At 40.0% G+C, this 21,625-nt stretch overlaps 1 protein-coding gene across 1 annotated transcript in view; it reads right to left on the bottom strand.

Moving 5' to 3' along the window:
• CTNNA3 (catenin alpha 3) overlaps window positions 1–21,625 on the bottom strand; it is a 1,398,597-nt gene that overhangs the window by 489,686 nt on the left and 887,286 nt on the right. Inside the window, exon 10 of the mRNA XM_038743931.1 lies at window positions 19,487–19,579. Coding sequence (XP_038599859.1) covers window positions 19,487–19,579 — 93 coding nt within the window. The remainder of the gene's footprint in view (window positions 1–19,486; window positions 19,580–21,625) is intronic.

Below are 21,625 nucleotides of genomic sequence, written 5' to 3'. Positions count from 1 at the left end.
ACACTGAGGCAAAAACAGCAGGTTTCATTTTCTATTTCCTCAACTAACTTGCATTAGAGAAGCAGCGTGGCTCAGTGGAAAGAGCACAGGCTTTGGAGTCAGAGGTCATGGGTTCAAATCCCAACTCCGCCAATTGTCAGCTGTGTGACTTTGGGCAAGTCACTTAACTTCTCTGTGCCTCAGTTCCCTCATCTGCAAAATGGGAATTAAGACTGTGAGCCCCCCGTGGGACAACCTGATCTCCTTGTAACCTCCCCAGCACTTAGAACAGTGCTTTGCACATAGTAAGTGCTTAATAAATGCCATCATTATTATTATTGTATCTAGCTCAGTGCTTAGAAAAGTAAATAATCACTTAACAGGTACCGTAATTATTATCCCCTCTCAGTTTCTAAAAAGACGAGCACAGATCTTTCTTCCCTTCCTGCTGACACTTGGATGGCTCCATATACTCTGCCTTCAAAGAAGTTCAGGTCTCCGCTACATTAAAAACATTTCTGGATCCCATTCTATCCCTCCAAACTTCTATTTCTTCCCCAACTCCTTGAACAGAATGCTAGTGTCCCTTTCACTTCTCTACAATTTGTGTTTCTGAGCCCTTCACTCTAGAGATCAAACCTGATAAATTGATCAATAGTATTTCCTTTTTGATAAACCTATTGTACTCCTTCTTGATTTCTCAGCTGCCTTTGGCACTGTGGACCATTCCCTTTTGGAAACACTATCTAAAACTGTTTAACCAATTCAATTATTTACTGGTTCCAGTTCTTCTTTACTGGTTCCCTAGGCACTTTACTTTGAGGAGCAGTGTGGTCTAGTGGATAGATCTTTGGCCTAAGAGTTAGAAGGACCTGGGTTCTAATCCAAGATCCACCACTTGTAGGCTTGGTCAAGTCATTTCACTTCTCTGTTCCTCAGTTACCTTATCCGTAAAATGGGGATGAAAACTGTGAGCCCCATGTCGGGTGTGACCTATGTCCAACAAAACTTTATTTTCTACCTCAGTGCTTAGTACAGTGCCTGGGACATTGTAAGCTACTGCACTGTTCTCCTCACTGGTCTCTCTGCCTTCTCCCTCCACCCTCCAACAGATACTTCACTCTGCTGCCAAGATCTAAAATGTCATTCTGTTTCACCTTCCCCTACTCCTCAAAAACCTTTTCATTGTTAATCCATTTTTTTCTCTGAAATGACAGAAATCCCTGCTCAGTAGCTTGCAAGACAGACACTCCATCAGCTCTCTCCCTGCTACTTATTCTCTCCAAGACTACAGCCCAGCTCGCAGCCTTCTTTTCTCTCAATATAACCTACTCATTACACCCTGTTCTCACTTCTCCCATTTGTGACCCCATCCTTCTATTTCAAGCTGTCATTCTATAGTAATCCACAATCTTAAAGTCCTTCTGAAAGTAAAGCTCCTCCGGGTAGCCTTTCCTGATTAATTTTTCTTCTCCCCAGGTCATATCATCCTTTTGTCACCTTAGCACTCCTATCAATTCTTTTGAAACCATATCAACATAAAGCACACAAATATCTACAGATAAATTTCTTCTTTCTCTTCTATCTGTAAATTACGTTGTGTCTGTCTCCCCCTGTAAGTTACTGGAAGGGGGCATGCCTTTTAACTCTATTGCACTCTCTCAAGTGCTTAGTACAGTGCTCTGCACACAGAAGATGTTTAATAAATACTACTGATTGATAAAGTGTGTAACTGTTTTCCCTTCAATAGCTCCACTCCCAAACTTGATCTGGAGTGGAGGCAATATAGTAGGGGCAATAGACAAAGTGAAATTACTGACCTGGAAATGAGTTTGCCTCTTTAAACCTCCACAAGCATCACCTGTGCACTTGGATCTGTGCCCCTTAAGCACTTGATATTCACCCCACCTCTAATCCCACAGTCTTTATGTACATATTCTTATACTCTGATATTTCCCTTAGCTGTAATTTAGTTTAGTGTACAGTTTCCTCCTCTAGATTGTAAGCACCTTGAGGGCAGGGCAGGGATCATGCCTACCAGCTTTACTGTGTTGTCTTCTTCCATGTGGTAAGTGCATTGCCCTGCACACAGTAAACCCTTAATAAATAAAATTTACTCACTGATTGCTTTAGTATCTCTAGGTCAGGGATTGTGCCATCTAGTTTTACTGTGCTCTCACTAGGGCCTGTGTAATACTTCATGAACACTAGTCACTAAATAAATATGGACAATGGGGATAATGATGATTGAAATTATTAAAGCATCTTATTAATGATGGGATTTCCATAATTTCAAATTAATACTACATGTTTTGCAAATTCCAAGAATGTAGGTCAGGCTGCAAAAATTCATTTAGAAAACAATTAGATATTCTGACAGCCAACTGGCTGTGTCATGATTTCTGAAGAGTCTTTAAAGTTGATGTTACTCAAAATGGGGGAACGGAATTGAAAGGTATGGAGTGAGCCCAGAGAGGATTGCGTTTAAAGAAGGATTTATGCGATGGGGAAAGGCAGAAACAGGGTTTTATCTCTTCTCTGACTCCTAGAAAGCCTCCTCATGTGGTAGGTGAAGGCTGCTGGAGCGGGAATTGGTGTCATTCAGGGAACAACCTCCTTGGCTGATGCTGCTGAAGGCCAACCCTGAGGTCAAAGATCCTCTTGAAAATCGTAGACCTAAGATTGGGGTGACAAGTTCCCCTGAAAGGAAGCCAAGGGTCTATTCTCCCCTTCAAACTCTGAATCCCAATTATACCAGGTCTGTCTCCCCTCCACCAATTACACTGTAAACCCCAAATAGGCCAGTGATCATACCCTATTTGATTATCTTCGATGTACTGGAGTACTAGTATGTGCTTAATAAAATACTGTCTTTAATAAGATAGTATCCTATTTGAATGACATCCTTTACATAAAACTTACCCTGCTATAATTGCAATTTTACATATTATACAAAGTACATCATATTCTCTCAGATGCAATAAAATAATGAATCTCCAAAGTAATCATCATTTCAGTGCTGTGACTCATTAGTTCTAAGAAGAAACTTCCATTAATACTTTGTGCACAGTACCTTTCTAATTAGCAAGTAGTATATATTTATTAAAAATGCATAATATGCTGCCATTATTTTAATAATACTAACGTTGGTAGTGGGTGTTAGTGTCCTGTTAAGTTCCAGGGACTGAACTTGAACATATTAAACATGATTGCTTAGAGACTGCTGATCTTTGTTGTGCTAGTGACTGCTATTCTTTGCAATTATTATTGTGCATAGATTTGAGTGACCCAGTCCTACCTAATGAGATATCTAAAGATGCCTTTGCTAGATTTAATGAACAGGATCAGATTGTAGGCACTGGTAAAGGCGTTATAATGAGTGGGTGTATTTGACAATGCCAATGAACAGAATAATAATTACCATCCGAAAAGAACAGAAACTTGAAAAAAAAAGTTTCTGGACTATAAGCTCACTGTGGGCAGGAAATGTGTCTTTTATAATGTACTTTTCCAAGCTCTTAGTACAGTGAGTGATCAATAAATATGTTTGACTCACTGTGTGCAGGGAACATGTCTATCAACTTTGTTGCATTGTCCTCCCTCAAGTGGTTATTACAGTGCTCTGCACACAGTAAGTGCTCAATAAATTGAATGATTGATTGATTTTTCTAACGGAGGGGGAGGAAAAAAATCCTGCTGTACTTGGATCATACCTAACAATTATTCTGGAGACTCAAGGTCCCAGTTATCAGATATTTCAGGCAAAATCATATGCATTTTTAGTTTGACTACCTGGAGTGATATAATTGTTTTAGACTGTGAGCCCACTGTTGGGTAGGGACTGTCTCTATATGTTTCCAATCTGTACTTCCCAAGCGCTTAGTACAATGCTCTGCACATAGTAAGCGCTCAATAAATACGATTGATGATGATGATAATACAATTGCCGTACAAGCCCTGGAAGAGCACATATACAAATTCCTTTTTCACTTTAAGTCAATATTTATTGGTAGCTTTTTAAGAGTGAAAGACATAATAATAATAGTAATCATGCTATTTGTTAAGCACTTATGTGCCAAGCACTGTTCTAAGCGCTGGCATAGATACAAGGTAATGAGGTTGTCCCAGATGGGGCTCAAAGTCTTACTCCCCATTTTACAGATGAGCTGAGGCACAGAGAATCGAAGTGACCTGCCCAAGGTCACACAGTAGACAAGTGGCAGAGACAGGATTAGAACCCACGGCCTCTGGATCCCAAGCCTTTCCACTAAGCCGTGCTGGTTCTCACTACTTAATAGCCACAATTATATACCAACCACGTGACAGAAATTTGAACTTGCTAAAGTACATATGTTTCTTATTTAAGAAAAAAATATGTTTTTATATATATATATATATATATATATACACACACACACACACACACACACAAATATCATGTATACACGTGTGAACGTATATACACAAATATGAATATAGGCTCTGGGGGACCAGCCACTTCACTGAGAGACCAAACTGTACAGATGAACAAACAACAATGACAGCATGAACAAACCCAATCAAAATCATAGAACTTCCCTCCAAATGAAGAATGAAACTAAAGGTGAGACTCTATTGGACCTTAATTTAAAATTCCTTTTAAAATCACTGCATTGAGTAGTCACACATGCAATTTCAAATTCTGTAAATGAGAGTTTCCTGAGTTTTGTATGCCTTCAAAACAATTCCTCTTTTCTATGGGATTACTAGAATTTGCCAACTGAGCCAAATACATGGAGCATGGCCCCTAGGAGCATGCTGGCTTTCATTTTCATTTTCTACTGTTCATTCAAAGCATCACCCAGCTCATTAAAAATAATATTGCTGTTCTCCCAATATACTAAGCATCAGTCAAAATTAATCCCAAATCAATCACTGGTATTTACTAAGTGCTTACTGGGTGCAGAGTACTGAACTAAGCACTTGGAAGAGTACAGTCCAGCAGAGGTGGTAGTCACGTTTCCAGGCCACCAAATTAATCATATTTATTGAGCACTTACTGTGCACCTGTCTACATGTTTTGGTTTGTTGTCTGTCTCCTCCTTCTACACTGTGAGCCCATTGTTGGGTAGGAACCATCTCCATATGTTGCCAACTTGTACTTCCCAAGGGCTTAGTGCAGTGCTCTGCACACAGTAAGCACTCAAATATGATTGAATGAATGAATGCAGAGCACCAGGAGCTTACAGTCTAGAGGAATGGCAAAAATTAAAAGTTATAGTTATGTACATAAGTGTTGTGGGGCTGAGGGTGGGGTGAAAATCCATGTGCATAGGGGACACAGAAGGTAGAGCAAGTAGGGGGAAATGAGGGCTTAGTCAGGAAAGGCCTCTTGAAGGAGATGTGATTTTAATAAGACCTCTCAGGTGTAGAGAGTGGTGGTTTGCTGAATATGAAAAGGAAGGGCGTTCCAGACCAGAGGGAAGAGCTAGGCAAGTGGTCAGCAGTGAGACAGAGAAGATGAAGGTACAGTAAGTAGGATGGCATTGGAGGAGCGACTACAAGCTGGGTTGTGGTAGGAGCTAAGATAGTGAGTGGGTGAGCTGATTGAATGCTTTAAAGTCAATGGTAAGGAGTTTCTGTGTGATGCACAGGTGGATGGGCAACTATTGGAGGTTTTTGAGGAGTAGGGAGAGAGCAGGAGGAAGGGGGCAACAGTGTTATCCTTCATGCTCAAAAATAAACAACAAAAAACAAGACAATTGAAGGTATAACATGCCTATTGATGAATGTGTGGCTGAAAACCCAAATTCAGGACCCATGGTCCTGACCACACTATGCACAAGACTTTTTCCATGTTCAATCAATCAATAATATTTACTAAATGCCTACCCTGGGCAGAGTACTGCACTAAACAATTGAGTTAATAGATATGATTCTATTCCTCAAGATTGATCCTGAATTATAAATTAAACATTTTATATTCACCCCACCCTCAGCCCCATAGTACTTGTGTATATATCCTTACTCTCTGCCATTTCCTCTATCTGTAATTTGTTTTCAAATCCACCCCCTGCTCTAGACAGATTTTCATCCAGAGACAGTTTTGCCTACAGTTGTGTGAGATGCTATGTGAATGCCCCCTCAAAAGAGTGGTGAACTCTTGTATTTTATTCTTGTATTTTTATTTGTTAAATTTTATTATTATTAATAATAATAATAATAATAATAATAATGTTGGTATTTGTTAAGCACTTACTATGTGCCAAGCACTGTTCTAAGTACTGGGGAGGTTACAAGGTGATCAGGTTGTCCCACGGGGGGCTCACACAATTTTAATCCCCATTTTACAGATGAGGCAACTGAGGCCCAGAGAAGTTAAGTGACTTGCCCAAAGTCACACAGCTGACAGTTGGCGGAGCCGGGATTTGAACCCATGACCTCTGACTCCAAAGCCCATGCTCTTTCCACTGAGCCACACATTTCCTTGTTGAGGAAATTGTATTCTCATGGCTCTAGGGGTGTGTAAGCCTCTAGTGGATTATTTTGTGTGAAATGATTTTCATATAATCACACAGGCATTTAGTACACTATTTTGCATATTGTATATGCACAAAAATGTTAACATAACAATAATTCTTGCCGTAGGAATTTTGAAACTAAAGTGCATTGGCAGTCCTGTTTAGATGGATATGAGATAAGCTCCAATGGGGACACAATGCTTCATTAAACTGTAAGTTCCTTGTGAGCAGGGTCTGTGTCTATCAACTCAATTGCACTGTACTTTTTCCAAACATTTAGTGCAGTGCACATAGTAAGCAGTTAAATTCATCAAATGGTCCTATATCATTGCTGCTTTATTAAATGTTACATAGTCCACTGTAACATATTATATATGAGACCTCTGATAGAGAAATTTGGGTTCAATGGCTGATACCTGGCTATCAGATCAGTGGTGAAAGATTCTACAATGTGGGGGTTACAGTCTTGTTGAACACTAAATTAAGGAAGTCTTGTACTATAATACTAATCATATCCAACACCACATACATGTGTTCAACTATTTCTTAAAATACTGTGCATCCAGAAAGCCTTACAGTGTTCTAAGTACATTCCCTAATTTCTGCTATCAAGTTCAGGACAAAATGAGTAGTGAAAACATTCACTGTGGCAGAACTAAGTGTATTTGGTTTACTCTCATTCACTAGGTTTTTGACTTGTGAAATAACACGTGTGTGTGTGTGTGTGTGTGTGTGTGTGTAAGAGTGAGCGAGCGAGAGAGAAATGGGTGTAACAGAACATAGCCACCTTAACCTATCTTCTGTGCTTTATTCTCATCTCTCCTGTTCATATCCTCCACTCTGAATGGAACTCTCTCCCCCTTCACATCTAATTGCACTTGCTATCTCCAAAGCCGTTCTTCCAGGAGCCCACAATTTCTCATCGCTCCAGTTTATATGTCCCCAACTACTGTTTCAACTTTTCTATGCAACCTAAGACCTTGGGTATTCAGATCACCACCACAGCACTTGTCTTATGGTGTCAAGTCACTTCTGACCCATAGCAACTCCATGGTCACATGTCCTAGAATGCCCCACCCTCCATCTGCAATCATTGTGGCAGTGTATCCATAGAAGTTTTTTGGTAAAAATATTGAGGTGATTTACCGTTGCCTTCTGTCATGCAGTAAACTTGAGTCTCTGTCCTCCCATGGCACTTAGATACATATTTTTGCACTCTATACTCCTATGTTTAATTTATTTTTGTTTTTTTTTCCTCCTGCATTGGATTGTAAACTCCTTGAAAGGAGGAATCTGCTCTACTAATTCTTTAACAATAATAATAATAGCTACTACCAACTACTACATTGTAGTCTCCCAGGCGCTTATAAACTTTCCTATGTACCAAAGCATTATGTTAAGTACTGGGGTAGATACAAGAGAATCAAATTGGATACCATCCCTGAATACCTTGGATTTATTAAGAGGGAGGGAGAACAGAAATATCTTATTTAATAGAGGAGGAAATTGAGGTTAAGTGATTTGTCCAAAGTCACATAGCAGGCAAGCGGGGAAGTAGCATGGCCTTGTGGAAAGAGCACAGAAAAGGGAGCCAGAAGACCTGGGACACTTTACCACTTGCCTGTTCTGTGACCCTGGGCAAGTCACTTAACTTCTCTGGGTCTCAGTTTCCTCAAGTGCAAAATGGGGTTTCAGAAAGTGTTCTACCTCCTACTTAGACCGTGACCCCCCATGTGGGACAGGGACTCTGCCTGGCCTGATGAACTTGAATCTATCCCAGGACTTAGAACAGTGCTTGACACATAGTAAGCAATTATAACATCATTAAAAAAACAGACACAAAAAACACTTGTGTCCCCTCAACCTTGAGTCAAATGTTCTTTTCACTAGACCACATAGCTGCTGAGCCATGCTGCTTCAAACTCTCAAATACTTAGTACTCTGATCTGGAGAAATAAGTGCTTCCAAAATACTACTGTTAGCTGATTGAAATACAGACCAAAAGGATCATTAGCAGTGCATAAAAATAATAATTACAGTATTGGTTTAGCGCTTACTATGTTCTAAGCACTGGGGTAGATACAGAATATGGGGTTGAATACAGTCCCTGTCCTATATGGAGTTCACAGTCTAGGTAGAGTGAGGTATTTAATCTACAACTCACACATGACGAAGCTGAGGTACAGAGAAGTTAAGTGAGTTGTCCAAGGTCACAGAGCAGGATTAGAACCTAGGTCTTCTGGCTCCCAGGCCTTTGCTCTTTCTCAAAGGCAACACTGCCTCAGAAGATAAGAAAGTAATAGGAATTGCAATGGCTGATGGTGCATGCTCCATAAATAAAAGTTCACAGAAATCTTTTGCAAGGAACAGACTTTGGTGAAGAAAGTTAGAAATAGCTTTCCTCTGTATCCCCACAGAATGATCTTTACTGCTGTGTGAAACATCACACATATGAATCTATTGTTTTATCTTTATGCCATTTTCCAGTTACAACCTCCAAGATCTTTCAGACTAGAAGGTAAATGTCACACTTTTTACACCACTGATGCCTCCGAAAAACTATTACTTAACAGCAGGTCTGACACTGAGTTCACCTGAGGATAATAGAGTTCCTGAAGACTGCTCGAGGAGAGCAATCCCTGTACTGATTGCCACATGCTAGGCCGGTCTATCTGCTGGTGCAAGAACATAAGAATATAAGACATGCCATACTGTGTCAGAACAATTGTCTGTCCAGGCCAGGTTTTTGTATCTGATACTGGCAACAGAGATTCAAGGTGTAACAGTATGGTGGCTGTCTTTCTTGCTACTGTCTCTCATTCGATTTCACATCACTGGAACTCAGTTCAGGGACAACTACAAAGCATGTTCCCTACACTCAGGTGCTCCCTCAACAGTACACTACTGGTGAAAATCCAGGCACTGGCTTGAGCTCAGCCATCTGACCTGATATAATTAACCAATAAATGCTATTTATTGAATGTACATTGTGAACAAAACACTGTACTAACTGCTTGGGAAAGTAGAAAAACTCTGCCCTATTCTCTGCTCAGCAACCCTACATCTCCCTTATTGACTCTTATTCCCACTACCCACACTACCAGTGCCCATCTATCTCATCCCTAATGGCCATGCCAATTATTTTGTTGATAAAATCAAAACTAGTAAAATTGTGAGCTCCCCAAAATTTCCCTTTCACTGTTCCACTACCCCATTCACTCTCTCTGATCCTTCCCAGCCATCTTTGAAGAGGGCATCTCGGGTTACACCTTTAAAAAAAAAACAAAACAAAAACACTTGGCTTACTCTTCTCTCCCTGACAGTCTTCAACAATTTATTCACTAATGGCTCCTTTCTCTCCTCTTTCAAGCACATCTTCACCCCTTTCTTTAAAAAAGAAAACAAACCTCTCCCAACTCCACTGCACCATCCAGCTATTGCTCCATCTCCTTTCTATCATTCCTGTTGGAACTCTTCAAATGAGTTGTTTATAACTGCCATCTACCTTTCATCTCCTTCAACTCCCTCCTTGACCCCTATATCCTGGCTTTCATCACCTATTCTCCATTGAACTATTCTTTAAGATCACCTATGACCTCCTTCCTTGCCATATTTAACAGACTCTAGTCCACGCTAATTAGCCTTGACCTCATGGCTGGTTTTAATAAAAATAACTATGGTACTTGTTAAAAGTTTAGTAAATGCAAAGCACTGTTCTATCCACTGGGGTAGAGACAAGTTAATCAGGTTGGACACAGTCCCTGTCCCACATGGGGCTCACACTCATCTTCATGTTATAGATGAAGAAACTATGGCCCAGAGAAGTTAAGTGACTTGCCCAAGTTAAGACATGGCTGTCAGAATTAGAACCCAGTACCTCCTGATTCCCAGGCCCATGTCCTATCTACCAAGCCACGTTGCTTCTCCTCCAAAGTACCTTTGACACTGTGGACCACCATCTTCTCCTGGAAACACTACCTACCCTTGATTTCTCTGACACTGCTTTCACCTTCATGGCTGATCTTCCTGGGTCTCTTTCTATAGGCATCCCACTGCTCCCCGACTCCCTGACTGTAGTTGCTTCTCAACCTTCAGTTCTTGATCACCTTCTATTCGCAATATCACTCCTATAGGGAGTTCATCTGCATTCACAAATCCAATTACCACCTCTAGTGGTACCTACCTCACTAGGCCCCACCTCTTGCCTTGTCTATAATCTCATATCTAATGTGAATGTCCCACCAGCATCTCAAGCTCAACGTGACCAAAATTAAGCTAAGCTTTATACCACCCAACTTTCCCATCTCCATTTCACCACTGACAACACCACTAGCCACTCACTCTTCCAATCCCTGTATTCATTCTGTAACCAAATCCTGCTGGCGATTCCTTCGCAACAAGTCCAGAACCCGCCGCTTCCTTTCCATCCAAACTGCCACATTATTGACTCTGACTTGAATTCTGCATCCGCCTCTTGTCAGACATCCCTGCATTCAATCTCTGACTTCTGTATTCCACACTGCAATCCACTGCCCGAATCACTTTTCTAAAATATGATTTTGCACATATCTCACAACTCATCAAAAAAATAAACACAAGCAACACCATTATTGGGTTGGAATAATGGTCAATATTGCTCCATGTTCTGTCTCGACTAGTGGTAACAGGACCCTTAGAGAGGCATTTGTCCTGTTTGATAGTCTCATTTGAATTCCATTGTTCCTTCCCTCATTAAGCACACTTGAAAAATTTTAGCTATTAAAGAAGGTACGCCCCACACAGACTTAACATATATAATAATAATACACTTATTCTGCATCGAATTTGTGATAGCTATAAAAATATACTTCCGTAATTCCCTTTAGATAGACCAATGATTAGAATAAAATGAATGTCCAAATTCCTAAGGAGCGAAAACAAGTACTGTGAAGAAGAAATTAAGATCCCTATGGATTGAAAATCTTCAAGAATATAAAATACTCAGGCTATTGCTGATGGGATGGATGAAGAAGAATATATAGTGTTTGAAAATTTTACTGTTTTTTATCCAAAGTTTTATCCTTTTAAAAATATTGCATATATGAAACAGAACATACAAGAAAGGCAAATATGCTAAACTTGTTAAAAATAATTTTGATACATATCAGAAATAGAACATGAGGATCATTAAGCAATTTATGTACTTTCAATGTTGATGGTAATGATTTTGTATTTAAATTAATTTCTATATTTTAGAAATCCAGTAAGGCTTAAATATCTATGACTCTATTCATAGTCCTGCTTCCACTTACACCTTCAGACTATGGCTCTTTTCATTCAGTCGTATTTATTGAATGCTTACTATGTGCAGAACAATGAAAAACATAATTTTTTAGAAAAAATGAACAATACCACACAACATATGTTTAACATATGTTAAAGAAAATACAGGATACCAGGCTCCTGAAGAATAAGATATTATGGTTTGATGAATGGTAAACAAATAGTATATGGACTAATCCATTTATTTATGGTATATTCACTAAACTGAAGGAATGGGAGGAGTTCATAACAATAACATATTGTTTTTTGAGCTGGAAGGAAAAATATTTTTAGTTCTTATTCCAGAATGCTGTTCATCTACAAAAACTGACAACCCATTGCTTCTCACAAGGAATCTTGAAACATTTTCCCTTTCCATTTAGTACTTTCATGGAGCTTCTGTTAGAGTTTGAAAATAATAATTCATAATTGATGGCACTTGATCAGTACTTAGTATTGAACTAATGTTAGTGTTGGATAAATGACCATCATCTCTACATCTCCTGACAAAGCAGCTTACATCAGTTTGTCAGTGCTCTCTCAACAATATGCCCTCTCTGCTTTCACACCAGGGAGTAATAGTCATGTTGTCAGGGTCATATTAAATCCCTCTTTGGGCCAGGGCTAATGGATTTAAGGGGAGTCCCCAAGTGGCTCATGACACCATTATTTTGCATGTGTCAACATTGCAAACCATCTTCCCGGGCTAGTGATTAGAGCCTAGGAAGAGGTCTCTTCTTCTTCTAGACTGTCAGCACATTGCTGGGTAGGGACCATCTCTATATGTTGCCAAAGTTTACTTCCCAAGCACTTAGTACAGTGCTCTGCACACAGTAAGCACTCAATAAATACGACAATGAATGAAAGAAAAAGTCTCTCCCATCCCCACACTTGTTGTGCTGTACTATTTTCTCAAGCCAGCACAGATTGATGATTCACATACATGTTCCTGGAATAACAAGCATTAATACCTCATTAATTAGGACTTCCTAACTGATAGGGCTATTACTAACGGAGCAACTACGTGGTATCCATTAGGATTGGGTCTTTCTTGGCTGGGGTGACAGGTAGTGGGGCTACTTCCAGATCAGTTCCCTCAAATCTGAGGGTTTGGGGGCAGGGGAGGAGATAATAATAATAATATTAGTAATAATAATGGCATTTATTAAGTGTTTACTATGTGCAAAGCACTGTTCTAAACGCTGCAAGGTGATCAGGTTGTCCCACAGGGGGCTCACAGTTTTAATCCCTATTTTACAGATGAGGTAACTGAGGCACAGAGAAGTTAAGTGACTTGCCCAAATTCACACAGCTGACAATTGGCGGAGCTGGGATTTGAACCCATGAGCTCTGGCTCCAGAGCCCATGCTCTTTCCACTGAGCCACGACTCCCACTTATCTTCCTGCAGATGTGAATCCATTGAATCTATTGAAGCTGAGCAAGAGTCTTCTGGATCAGAAGAGCCAGGACTGCAGCTCCCACACATCTCTTGAATGCCATCCCTGCCAACAGCCCAAAGCTGAAAGAAGGGGTGTGACTATGTTTTATTGCTGGAGTGGGTTTAATCTGGAGGGCAGCTTTTAATGGGGTTGGGGACTGGAGTAGAAACAACCACATTGTGCATTTTGTGGGGGACACCTGGGTTTCAGCTCTATGGCCCCTTGCACTAATCCAGCCCTGCTAGCTGCAGTGGGGAAACTGATAGTGCTGGAAGCACAGTTACTGCTCCCTTTCTTCTCTTCAGCCACTCTTTTTACATAGTCATACCCTGCTATCTGATTTTCACTGAGAAGTAGGAATGCTTAGTGGATAGAGCATGGGCCTGGGAATCAGAAGGACTTGAGTTCTAATCTCGCTCCACCAGGTGTCTGGGTAAGTCACTTCTCTATGCCTCAGTTACCTCATATGTAAAGTGGGGATTATGACTGTGAGCCCCTTGTGGGACATGGATTTTCTCCAACCTGATTAGCTTGTATCTATACCAGAGCTTAATACGGTGCCGTGCACATAGTAAGCTCTAAAAAGATGCCATAAAAAAGTCTCTTTGCTACAGGCGGGGTGGGGATGGGCTAATCTGGATTTGGGGTGGAAAAATGATAGTGATGCATGCTTTTGTATGTGGTTTCAGAGGGCAGACAATGCAGGATGATATTAGAAATGGTTTTTCTTATATAAATCCAGGGGCACACATTTTTTCTCATAAAATTGCATTCAGATGTTTGGGATTTGACTATAAAAAAGGCTTTCAAATGATATACCAAAACCATTCCCTCAATTTAAAAAATTCTAATTGATCATTTTCAATTGGAAGGCCTAAATTCCTCCTTATTCACATTCCTTCTGGTTCAAAACCCACCTCGATTCCCCATGAAAAGCCCAGGTAATCCAAACTCAGATTTGGGGTTCACTGGTGCTGTCAATATCAAGCACCAAAATGAGGAATGGGTGAAAAACAAAAATAATTCAGTTACATTCAATCCATGGGACAGTGGAGAATGGCAATTGTCGGTAATGGAGGATTGAAGTAAAAATGATTTATTTGCTTTTTCAAAAGAGCTTTGGTCAGATACAGTGTTGTTATACAGTCAAGGGTCTCTAAGGTCTGCTTCTGTATTAACCCACAGGGCAAGGTCCTAGGAAATGAACAAATCTCAGAGAAGCAGTCATGGTCTCTGTATTTGGAGAAATATCCCAAAGCATGAACTGACAGCTATTGCATTTCAATCTTGTGTTTATTGGGGGAAAAAAGAGCACTGTGACTCACCAAGGATTTCTCAGTGTCTGTCTCAGCTCACTACATATATAATGGTAGCTCAAGGCTGAAGGTAATTTTCTATTTCTTTTAAATCATGCTGTTGCATCATTCAACTTAATAGGGATTGAATCCAGTCAACAAAATCTCATATCCACAGGATAGTGCCTATAGTAAACAGAAAACTCACTCAAGGAGTTTGGTGAGGAACGGTAGGAGAAAGATGGGACAGTAGCAGGAGAGAGCAGTGAAGTCAAGGGAGGGTTTTATTTAGAGTAGGGGATGTTGGAAAGCAGTGGAGAAGAACCCAGTGGCAAGTGAACAATTGAAAATGATGGCCAGGAAGGGAAGTAGGGAGGGGGCAAGTGTTTTGATAAGGTGCAAAGTGTTGAGATTGGAGGTACTGCTGGATTTTGAGAAGAATCAGGAAATTTCCTTGCGATACTGCTGGGAAATATGGGGGAATCAAAGAAAGGACAGGTGGGAGGGAGAGACAGGAGAGGAGCAAAAGAGAGTCTAATCACTGTATTTCAAGCTCATCTATCTTGTCACTGACCCCTTCCCCATCTCTATCCTCTGGCCTGGAACTACATCCCCCTTCATATACAAGAGACTACCACTCTCCCCGGCCTTTGAAGCCTTATTAAAATCACATCTTCTCTAAGAGATCTTCCTGGCTAAATCCTCATTTCACCTACTCTCATTCCCTTCTGCATTGCCCTTGAACTTGGATTTGTATCCTGTAACCACTCTAGTCACCCCACTCAGCTCCGCAACACAACGTACATATCCAAATTGATTTTAATGTCTGTCTCCCTTTCTAGACTGTAAAATCCTGGTAGGCAGGAAACATGTCTACTAACTTTGTTGTATTTTACTCTCCCAACACTTAGAAAAGTGCTCTGCACAGAGTAAACACTCTATTAAGATTGACTGACTGATTGTTATCTGTTCCTTTACCAAATGGAAAGTGCTAGCAATTGCCATTTCTTCTGTCTTCCCACATAATTCCAGTACGGGCAGCTGGAGGGGGTGGGGTGGTTCAATTGTATGAATATGTGGGATGGTGGGTCAAGGATGAATGAGGTGTGTGATTGGAGGTGTGTGATTGGGTGTTTTGGAGGGAAAATTGCTATTTGAATGACACTGGGAGTGGAGAAACTGAGTGAGTATAACTGGCATGTTGGGCTGAATGAGTGGACGTATAAATGATGCTCCCAACCCTATGCCCCTTGTCTTGGGGAGAAACTGAGTCATTCTACTAATGGTTCTTATTTCTCTCTGTCCTGCCCACACTGCTGTTGGGTAAAAGTCTCTCCAAACTAGATAAAATACCTACAAGAGCTGCTCGGAACATCAATCAGATGTGGATTTGGGTGGCAGGGAGGGGCTGGGGGAGATATAAAACAAAATGCAAATGCAAACGGAAGGTAAAGGGATTAGTGAGGAATTCAGAAAATGATTAAAACACCTAAGATACTTTCCCAACCATGGGATTTTTCACTTTTTCACTATCCATTGAAATATGGAAATAAAGTTTGACATCACCAGGGAATTTAGCCCACTGTAAACCCCACATGGTACATCCCAGAATTTAATTAAAAAAGATGATAAATACAAACTGATTGTTTCAAGTCTAGATACACACAAGAGCACCTGTTATCTTCAGAAGTTGATCTTCTCTAGAGCAAGCTGTCCAGGAAATTAAATGCTCTCCCCTCCCTAAAATGGCAGCTTGTTCATCACAGCAATACTCAAATAGGACACACCTGAGGGAAATTTCCTAATGCCCTTGCTTATTTATGCACTAAATGTGACTACCTATTATATTTTATCAGTACAGGCTGTCATTCTAGTGCCTGTATGCCATGTTCATAAATGGTGGTGAATTTGGGTAAGTGGGTTTTAGGAGAGTTGTGCTTTTCAAGGTTGTTTTCTAAATTTCAAGTGGTTTTTCTTCTAATAATAATAATGATGGTATTTGCTAAGTGCCTAGCACTGTTCTAAGAACTGGGTTATATACAAGGTAATAAGGTTGTCCACAATAGGGCTCACAGTCTTAATTCCCATTTTACAGATGAGGTAACTGATGCACAGATAAGTCATGATGCCCGAAGTCACACAGCAGATAAGTGGTGGAGCCAGCATTAGAACCCATGACCTTTGACTCCCGAGCCCATGCTCTTTCCACTTAGCCACTTCTAAACTTAAATTTCTATCTCTGAAATTTTTTTCCCCACAAGAGAGTGGTTCCATAATGAAAATTTACCAAGAAAAAGTTTCAAGTTTCGGAAGAAAACAAAACATGGAAAGCCAGAATCTATTTACCCACCTCCTCTTCTGCCCAAATTGACTTGACCAGTGAGCGAGGAATGAAAATTGCAATGGTTTGTCAAAGACTCTAAGTGTCAGCTGGTGTGACCAGGCCAAGAAGAACTTCATCGAAGTGAGGAAACCCTCAAAGATATAGCCCAATACCCCCACAGTCAAAAAGAACAGAGTTACTGACTAACAATTAGGAACCCATTTAAGCCAGATTGTCCTAGGGTCTATGTTTCTCCCTTTGTATCTATCTGGCTTTTTTGGAACTCTCACAATCTCTTCTGGGCTACTGAACCAGTGTTGGGGGCTCATGGAGACACAGAACTACCAAAGGCCATTATATCCTCATTCAGTCAGAAAAAAGAAGCAAAGGCCATTAAATACAAAGCCCATAAAACATTAAAGAAAATCCTAAATTCCCTGAGATCTTAGAAAATTTAATCCCTGGTCAGAAACATTAACTGACAGAAAATCAACAATATGGGCAATGTTACAATATTTTTCTCATCTTCAATAAAGGCAAACAACATCTTCCCTAATTTACAATACTGCACAATTTCAGTTTGTCTTAAATATTGAACTCATGCCACCATGCATTTGATGCACACGTGTCCATTTAAGATAAATCTATTTGGTAATAAATCCATAGGAGTTGCATAGCATATTCTTACTTTTAAAAAGTAAAATATTTTTACATCAATTTCCTCATATTTAAAAAGAATTTGACCAAGCTACCTCCTTGGTAAATATTATAACATAGCTCTTACCATGTTTACTTTTTCTTGAATAGTTTACTCATGCAAATGTTTGGGAGGTTGTGAGATAAAAGGAAGCGAATATCTTCCTTTATTGAAGGACAAAATCAGGTAATTTCAGAATTCTGGGTTTGGTTCTGTTCCTATTCTCTTAGTCCTGTCCCAGATCCCCAATTTACTAATACCACTCAATCACTAAATCACTCAATCACCTTTCCCCCTCCTTTCTTACCTATCTGATTTGCTACTACAACCCAGCCCGCACACTTCTACTCCTCTAATGCAAACGTATTGACTACCTTGAACTCTCTTCCCTCCTTCAAAGCCCTACTGAGAGCTCTCCTCCTCCTCCAGGAGACCTTCCCAGGCTGAGCCCCCCTTTTCCTCTGCTCCTCCTCCCCTCCCCATTGCCCCTTCTCCCTCCCTTTGCTCTACCCCCTTCCCTGCCCCACAGCACTGGTGTATATTTGTACATATTTATTATTCTATTTATTTTATTAGTGATGTGTATATACCTATAATTTTATTTATCATTTTGATGCTATTGATGCCTGCCTACTTGTTTTGTTTTGTTGTCTGTCTCCCCCTTCTAGACTGTGAGCCCGTTGTTGGGTAGGGATTGTCTCTGTTGCCAAATTGTACTTTCCAATCACTAGTACAGTGCTCTGCATACAGTAAGCACTCAATAAATATGATTGGATGAATGAATGAGTCTCATCTATCTCACTACCAAGCCCTCACCCATGTCCTGCGTCTGGCGTGGCACTCCCTCTCCCCTCATCTCCCCGAGGGGATCACTCTTTCTCATCTTTAAATTCTTATTAAAAGCACATTTTTACATTCCCTTCTATAATCACTCTTGCACTTCGATTTGTACCTTTTTATACCCTACACTCAGTCCCACAGCACTTACGACTATATCCATAATTTATTTATTTTTATTAATATCCATCTCCCCCTCTAGAATGTAAGCATACTGTGGGCAGGGAGCATGTCTACCAACTCTGTTATATTGTACTCTCCCATGTGGTTAGTATAGTGCTCTGTATACAACAAGTGCTCAAGAAATATGATTGGTTAATAATATCAGAACTGAAACTTCCATGGAAGACTCAATAATGGGAAGGATTTCACCCTGAAAAAGTTCCCAGTGTCTTGCCTCTAGTAGACCCAAATCTCCACAGGCATGTGAGTCTGAGTATATTATTTGTATGCTGAGACAATTTGCCTTTGTTTCAACAAGCTCTTTCCTCCCACCACCATTCAGGGATAGCCCTCTAATTATGCAAGCACTCAGCCACTGTCATCTATCCCTTTCTTCTTCTAACCCACTCATCCTCCCCACTAATGCCATTGGGCCTTCCCCCATTGCCTCCTATAGACTCACACTTCCTCATGAGTCCTACTCACTGGCATATTCCCCAAACCTTTGACCCTGTCATATGATGCATTTTAGGGGCTGTACTGCTTAGTAGCAATGGAGTGAACTCGACAGATGAAAGCATCATTTCTGGTGATGTGAAAAACTTGTCCTCTAAAGAAAGGTCAGCCCTTAGGCCTGATATTGTCAAGTGAATCAGAAAGATTGTTTTGCACTAGGAGAGTGGGAGTGAATTCTTTCAGGCCTATAGAGGATCGATCCATCTATTACACTCAAAGGCAATGCTCATGAAAGGCTTGAAAGGCTAAAATGACTTTGTGTGGCTATGGACTTAAGACAGGAATACCTTATCCACCTATCAGGATTGAGCACATTGTTTCTATTCAATTTTATAGGTATACGTAAAATATTCAGAACCAAATACAGGATGGTGTTTAACTGTAAAATTATTTAAGGAATAATTGTTATGATATACGTATATATGCCATAACATACCTGTGGGCACAAAGTCTCCATGTGACTGGCTGCCATTTTGACTATTTTTATTCCATCTTCATTAGTCGATAAAGAACAAGCAAGATTAGCCACCTTAGAAAACAAATACAAAGTTGTGTAATTATGTGTACGTAAATAATTAAAAGCAGAACAGTTATTAAATCTAGAGATTTATTAAAATGCTCAGCACTTGATGACCTAGTTTTTGTCAGACATTTATTTTGGGGAGATAGTTTTGTCTAGATGCTACCAGGACAGACAAAACACAAATAACCTTGGGTAGTTGGCTAAAAAGAAGAGGAAACAAGTGAGCAAATCACGAAAATATTCAAGAGCTCCTTACTATTCAACAACTAACCCATAATGGGTAGCTAAGTACTGGGATTTTAATGTGGGACTGAAAATCATGTTTACCTATGACTAGAATGCTAATACAGGCTTGGAATTTCAAAAGCTTATGGTTTAAGTTTTTAATTGGCTTATTATTTCCCAAAAGTCTATTTCACATAGTTAAACTGCACTAAGCAGAGACTGTGTCTCTCTCAACATTTAATTCAGCATCAAATAAACTATACAGTGTTGGACAAATAAGTGATAATTGAACTCCCGTGCCTTTTTTTCCCCTTTTTTCACCCTAAACTAAGCTATTTGAAGTTGGATTAGCCTATGTGATGGAAGCATCAACAGGGTCAAATGTTTCATTCATTTATCTCCCCCTCGTCTCCCCCTCATCCCCCTCTCCATCCCCCCATCTTACCTCCTTACCTTCCCCACAGCACCTGTATGTATGTATATATGTTTGTACATATTTATTACTCTATTTATTTATTTTACCTGTACATATCTATTCTATTTATTTTATTTTGTTAGTATGTTTGGTTTTGTTCTCTGTCTCCCCCTTTTAGACTGTGAGCCCTCTGTTGGGTAGGGACTGTCTCTATATGTTGCCAACTTGTACTTCCCAAGCGCTTAGTACAGTGCTCTGCATACAGTAAGCACTCAATAAATACGGTTGATGATGATACGTTGCAAACTTGTACTTCCCAAGTGCTTAGTACAGTGTTCTGCACACAGTAAGCCCTCAATAAATATGATTGAATGAATGAATGAATTTATTATTTCTCCTGATACTCTTACTGGCTTTCAGGGAAGTCTTTTCCTCCTAACCATTTCTGAAGTTCATCATTTACATAGTCACCGTATGCAAACTCTGTGGTATTGTACTCTTCCATGCACTTAGCGTAGGGTTCTTCCAGTCAATCATATTTATTGAGCATTATGAGCAAAGCACTGTACCAAGCATTTGGGAGAGTACAATACAACATCCACATTCCCTGACTAAATGCCCAGTAAATGTGACTGATTGCTTGATGTAAACTGGTTAAGAAACAGAGTCTGGAACCTTCTCCCCTTCTTTTAATTACACCTTCAACTCTAATCTTCCTAAGGGTGAAATGGTTATAAAGAGAGCATTGATAGGCAGTAAGTAGTTGGGGTTTCTCCATTCATCCACTAAGCACAAAATAAGCCATCATCATTATAAAGAGATTATTAGTTTCTCCAACTGTGCTGTGAAGATAAGGAAATATTGTTCCTGACAAATGAATGTGGTTGGATACCTTGAAAAATAGATTTGCACCTGTCCTTCACTCTTAATGGACCTTACACTGTTCTGTTTCAGGAGACTTGTGAAAACAACTCACTGACCAGTATGGGTTTTAGTTGGGAGCAGTGGCAATTTGTCTCTTGAGGAATGGCAATCTGGATGTCACAGAACAGTGGAAAAAAAAGTTCTCTTTTCATCTTTTCACATAAAGCAGAGTTTCTCTCTTGTAGGTGTTTACTCAGTATATTTTTCCTGGGTTATCAAATTGCCTGGAAAAAATCCCCAAGAAATACCTTTCACATTTCAAAAAAATATTGAGCAAGTTAAGCTCCTTACCTTTCTAGCCTCAAAATCTGTTACAACTTCAGGAATGGCCAGATGACTACTCCTTAAATCACTAACTCACGAAAACTTTAATCTACACTGGGAGATTAAACTGTAACTGTAGCTTCCTAAAATTTTGGAAAAAAAGTCACGGTTTCTCATGTTGTCAAGTTCACTGTTATTCAGCGAGGGTCATCTTCAATCGGAGA

Source organism: Tachyglossus aculeatus, chromosome 3 (genome assembly GCF_015852505.1).
Source record: "Tachyglossus aculeatus isolate mTacAcu1 chromosome 3, mTacAcu1.pri, whole genome shotgun sequence".
Lineage (NCBI taxonomy): Eukaryota > Metazoa > Chordata > Mammalia > Monotremata > Tachyglossidae > Tachyglossus > Tachyglossus aculeatus.
The sequence above is the reverse complement of the archived record's forward strand: the minus strand, read 5'-3'. Positions and strand labels throughout refer to the sequence as shown.